At 38.2% G+C, this 11107-nt stretch overlaps 1 protein-coding gene across 5 annotated transcripts in view; it reads left to right on the top strand.

Annotated features, from left to right (window-relative positions):
- LOC136828328 (metabotropic glutamate receptor 8-like) overlaps nucleotides 1-10791 on the top strand; it is an 811414-nt gene extending 800623 nt beyond the window's left edge. For all 5 annotated transcript variants that reach the window (XM_067086216.1, XM_067086217.1, XM_067086218.1 and 2 more), the window contains 2 exons: nucleotides 3573-3710; nucleotides 6196-10791. In XM_067086216.1, the coding sequence (XP_066942317.1) occupies nucleotides 3573-3710; nucleotides 6196-6369 (312 nt within the window). In that variant the 3' untranslated portion in view covers nucleotides 6370-10791. The remainder of the gene's footprint in view (nucleotides 1-3572; nucleotides 3711-6195) is intronic.
- The last annotated feature ends 316 nt before the right edge of the window (nucleotides 10792-11107 follow it).

The following is an 11107-nucleotide window of genomic DNA, read 5'->3' on the forward strand; positions in this document are numbered from 1 at the left end:
ACCCATCTCTCATTTCCCCTGTGGTACAGCTGCATACCTTTAAATGTGTAATACAAACTATATATAACCCTTATGGCTGCAATGCATTAGACTATCTATATATAACTGGTATATAATCTTGTTAACAGAGTAAAAATTACTTGAAGATGTGATTACATGCCTGTGTCTTTGAGGCCTTATAATATTTAGCGATTATGTATGGTATATATGCAGTGGTGTGAAAGGATTCTCATATCTATTTAACCTATTATAATTTACATTATTAAGTAAGGTATCTTTGGAGCTAATGATAAGGCACTTATTTCGCTTAATTTTTTGTTAAATAAAATCAATCAGCAATCAGTGGGTATCTAACTGGGGCACAAGTCAATGTGTGCCCTTCTTATACACGTGATAAGCAAGAATAGATAACTTCTTATACACGTGATAAGCAGGAATAGGTAGCTTCTTATACACGTGATAAGCAGGAATAGGTAGCTTCTTATACACGTGATAAGCAGGAATAGGTAGCTTCTTATACACGTGATAAGCAGGAATAGGTAGCTTCTTATACACGTGACAAACAAGAACAGATAGCTAACTAGGTAGACAGATAGAAGATGTTTGCAAGGAATGGATACCTGTATAGATAACCGAGAAAGAAGAGTTAGTTAGATAGACAGACAGATAGATAATATAAATAAATAGATAATGTTTACAAAGACTAGGTAAATGGATACACGCAAAGGTAAATAGCATGGACTTAAAGAATACGTTTGCCCAACAACAAACAGAACGATAGCAGAGAGGCCAAAAGGGAGTTTATAACATAGATAAAAACAGAGACAGAAAGACAAACAGAGAAGCAAGGAGATCGTCTGCAACTGAAAGAATGAGAGAGCGAATGGGGAGAGGCAAAGTGAAGGAGAGAGAGAGAGAGCGTCTGCATGTCATCAACTCATCAGAGTGCAAAAAGAACATGCCAGGGGTTCGCTTGTCGAGAAAAAGATTTCCAATACGCACCACTAAAGACGAGATCCAGTGAGAGAAAGAGTGTGTGTGTGTGTGTGTGTGTGTGTGCCAGCGTCGACAATTCAAAGGAGAATCAACTGGGCGTGTGCATATGCGCGTTCGATTGTGCCTTACAGATATGTTTCATTTTCAAAAGCAAAGTTCAACGTTAGCAGAATAATCATTTTGGTGCAGCCTGTCTCGTAACTTCTGAGTTAGCAGGATTTTTTGGTGTATTTGCATACATATATTGGAAGTGATGTTTATAACCAGTCTTTACAGAAGAGCTGATAGTCATAGGCGGTCATTCTTCAAATGACTAATACTTATAAGTAACCAATCACAGACAAACTAATACTTATAAATAACCATTCACAAAATAACTGATGCTCATATGTAACTATTCGCAAAATAACTAAAACTTATAAAAACCATTCCCATAAAACTAATATTTGCAGGTAACCATTCACAAAACAATTAACACTTATAACTAAGAGTTCATAAAATAACTGATACTTATAAGTAAACATTCACAAAATAGCTAAAAATTATAAGTAACCATTCACAAAATACCTTATACTCATAAGTAACAATTCATAAAGTAGCTATTGATTATAAATGACCACTCACAAAATAAATAATACTCAAAAGTTACCATTCACAAAATAACTAACACTTACAACTAACCGTTCATAAAATAAACGGACAAGTAACCGTTAACAAAAATAACTAATACATTAATAAATATTCACCTATAAATAGCCAACCACAAGAGAACTAACACTTCATATGGTTACTTGTAAGTAACCATTCACAAATTAACTGAAACTTACAAACAATCGCTTATAAAATAACTAATAGTCATAAGTAACACTTCACAAACTAACAAACGTTCTTTAGTAACCGATCACAAACACCTTCCTGTAAACCCCAGGATTAACAGAGGATTAATATTAATCCTGTAAACCCCAGACATAAACCCCAGCTCCCTGTCCAGTAAATCACACTCAGATTTTAAGTGAATGCAGCGCCACAGTGCGCCTAAAACCGACGAATCACCCTCATTCAAAACTCAACCGACGATTCACCATCATTTAAAACTCAACCAACGAATCACTCTCATTCAAAACCCAACCGACGAATCACACTCATTCAAAACTCAACCGACAAATCACTTTCAATCAAAACCCAACCGATGAATCACTTTCATTCAAAACCCAACCAACGAACCACTCTCATTCAAAACCCAACCGACGGATCACTCATTTAAAACCCAACTGACGAATCACTCTCATTCAACACTCACCCGACAAATCACCCTCATTCAAAACTCAACTGATGAATCTGCCCTCATTCAAAACTCAACCAACAAATCGCCCTCATTCAAAACTCAACTGACGAATCGCCCTCATTCAAAACTCACTCGACGAATCACCCATTCAAAACTCAACTGACAAATCGCTTATTCAAAACCCAACTGACAAATCACTCTCATTCAAAACTCAACCAACAAACCACTCTCATTCAAAACTCAACCAACAAATCACTGTCATTCAAAACTCAACCGACGAATCACTCTCATTCAAAACTCAACTGACGAATCACTCTCATTCAAAACTCAACCGACGAATCACTCTGATTCAAAACCAACTGACGAATCACTCTCATTCAAAACCCAACCAACGAACCACTTTCATTCAAAACCCAACCGATGAATCACTCTCATTCAAAACTAAACTGACGAATCACTTTCATTCAAAACTCAACTGATGAATCACTCTCATTCAAAACCCTACCAATGAATCACTCTCATTCAAAACTCAACTGACGAATCACTTTCATTCAAAACTCAACTGATGAATCACTTTCATTCAAAACTCAACTGGCGAATCACTCTTTTTCAGAACCCTACCAATGAATCACCCTCATTCAAAATGCAACTGACGAATCAGTCTCATTCAAAACCCAACCAACGAATCACTCTCATTCAAAACTCAACCGATGAATCACTCTCATTCAAAACTCAACTGACGAACCACTTTCATTCAAAACCCAACCGACGAATCACTCTCATTCAAAACTCAACCAACGAATCACTCTCATTCAAAACCCAACGAACAAATCACTCTCATTCAAAACTCTAACCAAAAACCCAACCAACGAACCACTACCATTCAAAATGCAACTGACGAATCACTTTCATTCAAAACTGAACCAATGAATCACTCTCATTCAAAACGCAACAACGAATCACTCTCATTCAAAACTCAACCGACGAACCGCCCTCTTTCAAAACTCAAAGGGCGCCTCACCCTCATTCAAAACTCAACCGACGAATCACTCTCATTCAAAACTCAACCAACGAATCACTCTCATTCAAAACTCAACCGACGAGCCACGCAGCACTCTCACTCAAAACTTAACCAACGCCTCACCCACATCCAAAACTCAACCAACGCCTCACCCTCATTCAAAACTCAACCGAGGAATCACCCTCATTCAAAACTCAACCAACGAATCACCCTCATCCAAAACTCAACCGAGGAACCACCCTCATTCAAAACTCGTCTCTCCTGCCGCAGATTCAACTGGCGAGTATGTGCATGTGCGTGAGCATCAGCGCGTCCGTGTCCCTAGGGTGCCTCTTCACGCCCAAGGTCTACATCGTCATCTTTCAGCCTTACAAGAACGTGCGGCAGGGGTCTGGCCCCGTGGTTAAGGTGAGGAGGGTCTTTTGTTTATTTGTTCCTTTGTTTATTGTTCTTGTTTTTGTTGTTGTTTATGTTAAGGGTCAAACTTGACTTCGGACTCATTTGTATGAGACGTGACGGTACAAGCAGGAAGTTTATTATTATTATTATTATTATTATTATTATTATTATTATTATTATTATTATTATTATTATTATTAGTAAAACTAGACTTCAAACTCGTATGTTAGTATGACAAGATTTTATTATTATTATTATTATTATTATTATTATTATTATTATTATTATTATTATTATTATTATTATTATTAAAACTAGACTTCAGACTCGTATGTTAGTATGACAAGGTTTTATTATTATTATTATTATTATTATTATTATTATTATTATTATTATTATTATCATAATCGAGAAAACTAAACTGGACTCATGTTTAAGTGACATGACGGAGAAGGAAACTATATTATTTTTACTATTATCTAGAAAACTAGACTTCATGACAAAGTGGGATTATTATTATTATTATTATTATTATTACCATCGGTAAAACTTTTCTTGAGATTCACAAGTCATTAGGACTCGATAGTATAGATAGTTACGAACCTACTATCCATTTCAGGGACCGGGAGTCATCATTTTTCTCAAATATCTTCCAAACTAATTGTTTGGCCGAAACGGTACTCAGACACAGTGTACAAGACACCTCCCGCTAATTTTTGGTAATATAATAAATGGCTTTAGTTAAGTCGTTAACTCTTGACTTGCATGGTGTTGCCAAGCATCGCCAAACTATGCATTCGAACGCCCTTTATTCCCATCCCGTCCCTCCCTCTCCCTTCCCTCCTCATCCCTCCCTCAACCCACTTTCCTGGCTTCCCCATCTCCAAACCCCCTTTCCTGTCTATGGGGGATAGCGGACGTTCGATTGCGTAGATTAATCCTGCTGACTCATGCGACTTTGCGTTTAAAAGTCAAGAGTAAACGCCTTAACTAAAACCATTTCACAATGCACTACATTACCAAAAATTAGCGGGAGGTGTCTTGTACACTGTGTCAAAGTACTATTTCGACCAAATAATCAGTTTGAAAGATATTTGAGAAAAACGATGACTCGCGGTCCCTGAAGAGGACAGTGGTACTATTAATATTATTATTGTTTTGCGCACATTCTTATGGAAGAAATTCAAAACCAATTGTAACCAAACTTACTAGCTTCCACAGTACAGAATGTTCATATGTGAAATCAAAACAGAGCAAAGAAGAAAAGGTAGGAGTGAAAAAAATAAATAACCTAATTTCTTAGTTAATTACTTAAATATTACCTGTTGGGAAGTAAATGGTAAAGTTAGTATGTACGTATTAATTATCTGGTAACCAGTTGCTAATAAATAAAATAATAATTATTCTGTAAATATCGATATTTTAAATGCTGACTTACTATGGTAAAGCAGAGTGATATAATTGCTAATTTTATTGCATAATTTCCCTAAACCTTCTCTCTCCCCAATTTTCTAAACTTAAAAGGTAAATCATATTTTCTAACCTAAATTTTCTACACCCAGATTTTCCATACCTTAGCGTCCGTATTTTACATAAGTAAATTCTTTAAATCAAAACCTAGATCTTGACTTGCATGCAACATTATTGTACTGCAAGAAAACTGCAATATGTTGCAATTTTGCATCATACTGCGAAAGATCTTAACTCAGTTTTTAAGGTCTAAAACTACGTTACCTAACTCATCTTTCTTAAATTTTTAATAACTAAATATTGCAGATCCTGAGTAATTTTCTATACCTAAAACCCAGTTGTCTTCCCTTAATTTTCTGTATGTAAAATGAAATTGCCTTACTCCAGTGTCCATCCTAAATTGTGGATAAGTATCTTACCTAATTTTTCAGCTCGCAAAATGTCTGTGTAACTGAAGTGTACTCTTCTAAAGAATACAAACCTGTCCACCATTGACAATGGACATGAAGTTTCCAAATCTCTGCATGCATTCATGTGGAATTTAAACCAACCTACGTTTGAAGTGACAGTGAAATGAATAAGAATGTGTTTATCGTCCTTTTCCTTCATTTTCTTTATTATTTTGCCGCTGTCATGAGGATGTTTCAGTTGTCATTTTTTGTAAGGTTACGCCATTCCGTAACCTGATGCTCGTAGCCAGTTTTTTTAAAAATAGGACTGTAATTAGTTCATTTAACAGTACCAAGTTCTGAAGTCCCTCTAAAGTCAAAAAAATTATCATGACAGAATCATTACTTAATGTGTCCACATTGCATGCATTTTATCCATTAGTGCTATCAAAAGACCCATAGACTGTAAAAGTTGCCTTTTTTTGTAGTATATTCAAAGAAACTATTATTTGCTGGGTCACTGGACTCCCCTAAAGTGTATCCTGGCTGTAAGTTTTGTGTAGAGCTTATAAACCCATGTGTCTGAGTGCTAAGTTTCTCAGACAGTCCACTAACACCGTCCCTTTCGCCCGTAGGGTTCTCAGTGCAAGAGCATGCGTTTCACCTCGAGGTCTCAGACAGCGCAGTCTGTCCTGTCCACCAACCACTCCAGCATTCCTGCGCCTCCCCCATCCACCATAAGCCAGCACGTGAATGGTGATTCTCTGACAGTGACCACCCCGAGTGTAGACGAGAGTTCGATAACCTAGGGACGGCGAGAGGTGTTGCTCTAACTGGAGACGCACCTCAAGGCGGGGTTAATCAGTGCATTGTAAGCGCTGCCGTTGTTACGGCTCATCAAGAGTCCAATGAAGTACAGAGGCCAGGCGTTTCGTTCGTGAAGGTGTCCGATTTGAGTAGTTGTGGTGCTAGTTTAGGCGAGACCTTGAGTGTGGTGGAGGAGTGCGAGCTGGAAGAGGAGGAGGAGTCGCCCTTCGAAGACCAGGAGGACGACTTGGAAGGCTGCTACTACGACGAGGTTGAGGTTGATGAGGAGGAGGAGGAGGAGGAGGAGGAAGAGATGCATGAGATGGAGGAAGTGGTAAGTAGCTGCGATGCACTTAAGGTTAACTCACTCAAAAAGAAGAAGACCTCCGCGGACGAATCGACTTATCTGTAATTCCGTAGTTCAACAAGTGCCACGACCATCTGAGGGTGGAAGGGTACTGGCAGGCGGAGATTGCCAGTAAGATCCTTCAACCTTGTCATTGGCATTTGAGGAACTCTGAACCCTGCCATGAAGATTGTCTCCAGGAAGGCTACACCTCGAGATTAATGCAAAAAACTGCCATCTAATGCTTATTTCAATAAATGCTCCCTTGAAAAAAAAAAATAAACGTTTCTACTGCCATTGTCGGTCAGGAAATCTACAAAATCCTACCGGGCGCAGACCAAGCACTTCTGAGGGCTGCTAAGTAACCAGGGTGGGACCTCACCAAACCCTTCTGAGGAGGTGGGGGCCACTCGCTTTGGTTTCTCCGAAGTACATGAGCTGACCCCTGTCTGTTATCAAAGCGTACCTATTTCAGAATGTTACTTATTTCGTTGTACTTTGGATATTTACTTCTGTAAATGGTGCTGAATATAGCTATTTTATAAACTTACCCAACTGGTGTTAAGAATGAAAAGACCCTTCTGTTGTGTAGTAGGCAGCGTCCTACTTTTTATCAGCCAGTGATCATTCGCTCAACTAAATACTTACGACTTAACTTCCTCTGGCCCTGGATAGACCAAGGAAGGCTTAGCAGCCGCTAGGGAAGACTTCGGAACTGTAGAGTCGCGCACCAGCAGCCTTTAGGGAGGAGTATAAGCTTCCTTGCTGTCCTCCGGTCAGAGAATTTTTATTAACAATATTTTCATCGTTGCAAAATGTAGTCCTTTCTCCTTCCCGTTTATTTGTATTTTATGTAGAGGATAGAATGAGAAAAAAAAAATAAGAAGTGATCTAGAATGACACTTGACATTCCCTCTGTGTGGTATGTTTGTCCGTGTGTGTTTAAGGATAAACAAACCGATAGTTTAAAACAAAATCAAATTAACTATAGTCTTTCTAGATAACTGTTAAAAAAAAACAACTCCAGATATAAATTGCTCCCCTCCCCCCAAAAAACCCTTTCCTTCCCAAAACACAAAAATATATGAATATATATATATTTAAAAATGCAGTATATATATACATATAAGATTTGTTTAATATTGTTGAGAACTTAGGTTAAATAAAAGATATATTGAAGCTTCTTGTAATTCTCAAAAAAAAAAATTAGTCTTTTTATGATATTTAGAATAAAGTGTACCCCGAATCAAATACCCCGCCCCCCCCTCCCTCTGAGTCCTTGTGATACTTTGCTATTAAGATCATAGGTAAAATGCCCATACCCTCTGTCTTAATGCCCCGAAAATCCAACCTCGTTGACCCTACCTGTGGAAGCCTGAGTCTCAGTGAAGTGGAAAACAGGGTATATTTAAGTTTCCTTGCGCGAGACACTTCGCCCAAGGCTATACACCTGCTTGCCATGGGTGTCAGAAGGTGTAAGAAAGAACAAGTAAACCTGAGGATGACTGTAACAGCGTTTGTCGGAACGACGACAACAAAAAAAAAAAAACAAAAACGACAAAAACCAAAAGGCGACCGGGATGTATGCCAGACGGTGTCCAGGTCACGTGATTCTGACATCTTTAGTCGTTGTAACATCTCAAGTCTTTGACCATATCATGCATTTCTAAGCGCCGAGTGTTGTTGATGATGCTGCGAGTGTGTGTGTGTGTGTGTGTGTGTGAGCGCACGAGCGCATGCGCACGTGCGTGGGTGCCTGCTGTGCGCGTATGTATAAGGGCGTCCCCTATCCATCGACTCATATTTATATACCGCCGTTACCACTTGTCATTTTTACTTCATTTCCTTAACTCATGATCTCATTAACTTTTTCCATTACGTCACCGTCATGAAATCATTACTCCATGGCCATGTCATGTCTGTTCCTGTTAGGTGCATTACTCATAGATTCCTTGATTGATTGATTTAATACTGCAAACTGGCGTCACGGAAACAATGCCCATCGGACATGATACGTGAGCAGAGCTGCAAAGATGAAGAATCATTTATTGATAATGAATCCTTCAAATTTCTAAAATTGAACCTTCAGGTTTAATAGCCAAATGCTGAAGGACTTTCAAATGTCAGCCCATCTTTGGTAAAGAGGTTTATAGCATGAAAGTTCAGTCAGGGAAAATATGTCCATCTTTAGATTCTTTACTTTTTTGACATCAGGAGTAAAAGGTTGTCGCCGAAATCATAACTCAATGAATCTATCATAAAGGTTTCTTTAAACTTCCTAAACCATCTACCTCAGGCAATTATCAAACTGCTTTATAACGGTGATCAAAATCCATTTACATTTTCCATCGCAGGAATCAAAGGCAACTCACAAAAGAGGCTTAGTATCAGCCAAACAACACCCTTCAATAACCATCATAAGAGCAAGTGGGAATGCCCCGCTCTTTTAGTCACTACTGTACTTCATATTCTCTTTCCATCACACACTTCAAGACTGTTGCAAATGGTTCTTTTCTATCTGAACAGTGAAGAAAACAAAAGACAGTCACTTAGTGATTTCCACTCACTCATTCGGCTGGCCTCTCTTTTTAAAATGGGACTCACTGCTGCTCACACCAGTCTCATAAGGCCTGTTGTTTAACGAAGACTTGAATTTTAAAAGGTTAATGTCAATGTTCCGATGTAAAAAAAATAAATAACTATTTTGAAACTACAGACCCGATGTCAAACCATAATAAAAAATCAAAGCAATCTTTACTCTCTCTCTCTCTCTCTCTCTCTCTCTCTCTCTCTCTCTCTCTCTCTCTCTCTCTCTCTCTCTCACCTGGGCAATTAACCCGAGGTCAGATTGTATCACCATATTTACTTTCCTTTGACCAATGCATCCTAACGGGTCAGCATTCTTTTCAAATGTTCATTATGCGCCATTTTGTCTCCCATTCCATTCCATAAGGCATATCAATTATTATCCATTCTTCCCTTCACTTCACAGTCCATTCCATTCATCTAATTGTCGATTCCATGTGTCTCATTCAAGCCGCACCTCATTCAATCTTACCTCATATTATCTTCATCGAGGTCATCTTTTCCATTTTTAATCTCACATCCTCATCTCGGCCATCTTTCTCATTTTAAAACCACGTTCTCATTGAGGTCATCTTCCCTCATTTTAACCTCATACTCTCATTGACGTCATCTCCTCACGATTACCCCTCACACACACATCGAGGCCATCTCTCTCATTTTTTCACTTCGGCTCGTGACATCTTCCTCATGCGCAGTTCCTCATTCCCCTCACTTGCGGAAGGATTCCATCCTGCCGCCACTTAGGTAATTTTAAGCCACTCTCGTGTTGAACGTTTCAGTGACGTCACCTGACCTGAATTCACGTCCGGCTCTGAGCCCTATACTCCCGCGTCCCCTTTGACCTTTGACCTCTCGTGACCCAACTCAGAAAGAAAGAGTAACCCTACTTGCCCTCACTAGCGAACTATGCTGTGTAAGGTCCTGGAAAAATTCCAAAAAAACACCAATTATGAAAGACAAAAGAGCGGTAACTGGATCCTCACGGCAACTGCTCTTATACAATTAATCAAAATGCATCAAAAAATGAATAAAAAAAAAAAGAGACTATGAACAAACGTGAAACCAATTAATCACTATTGTTATTGTGATCAAATGTTCATCATCAAAAGTGTTGACAGTTCTTCAAAAAAAAAAAAAAAAAATAGGCAACATAATCTAGTCATCTGCTTCTAGCTTTCTAACAGACGCACAAGTTGTGTCTCTTGAAGTATCTTCACTTTAAATGTGTTTTGATGTTCGATTTCATCTGCCTAAAATAAAACTTACTAAAACAAACAAAAAAAAAACTGATGACAAACATATTTAGACCAACGGCAACTAAAAAAAAAAAAAAAAACAAGCTCGCTGGTACGGAGAATGTAAAGAGAACGTAAGAAAAAAAATACTTAAAATACAGACTTAGATGACCCAGCCCTTTCAGTAGTACTTGTGTACATAAAGCTGTACAGAGACGTGTGTAATGTTACCAATAATAAAAAAAAATAACATCAAATTGTTTGTTTTATTTTTCCTTTTCATATGCTTAAGACAGTAGTACTAGTATTAGTAGTAGTAATAGTCGGGATTTGCCTTTGAAACGGCTCCCAAGTAGTAGTAGTAGTTGGGATTTGCCTTTGAAACGGCTCCCCAATTCCGTGAAGGAAACCAAAAATGATGCCTGAACTATGGCGCTTACAAAAGGAATGGTAGAACTGACTGGTGTACTAAAAATTCAGCAGACGCTTAAGAAAACTCTATAAAAAAAAAATGATCGAATAATGAAATCAAGAAGAAACAGGTCATTATATAGGTAAAATGGACATAACACT

This window comes from Macrobrachium rosenbergii, chromosome 42 (assembly GCF_040412425.1).
Source record: "Macrobrachium rosenbergii isolate ZJJX-2024 chromosome 42, ASM4041242v1, whole genome shotgun sequence".
Taxonomy (NCBI): domain Eukaryota; kingdom Metazoa; phylum Arthropoda; class Malacostraca; order Decapoda; family Palaemonidae; genus Macrobrachium; species Macrobrachium rosenbergii.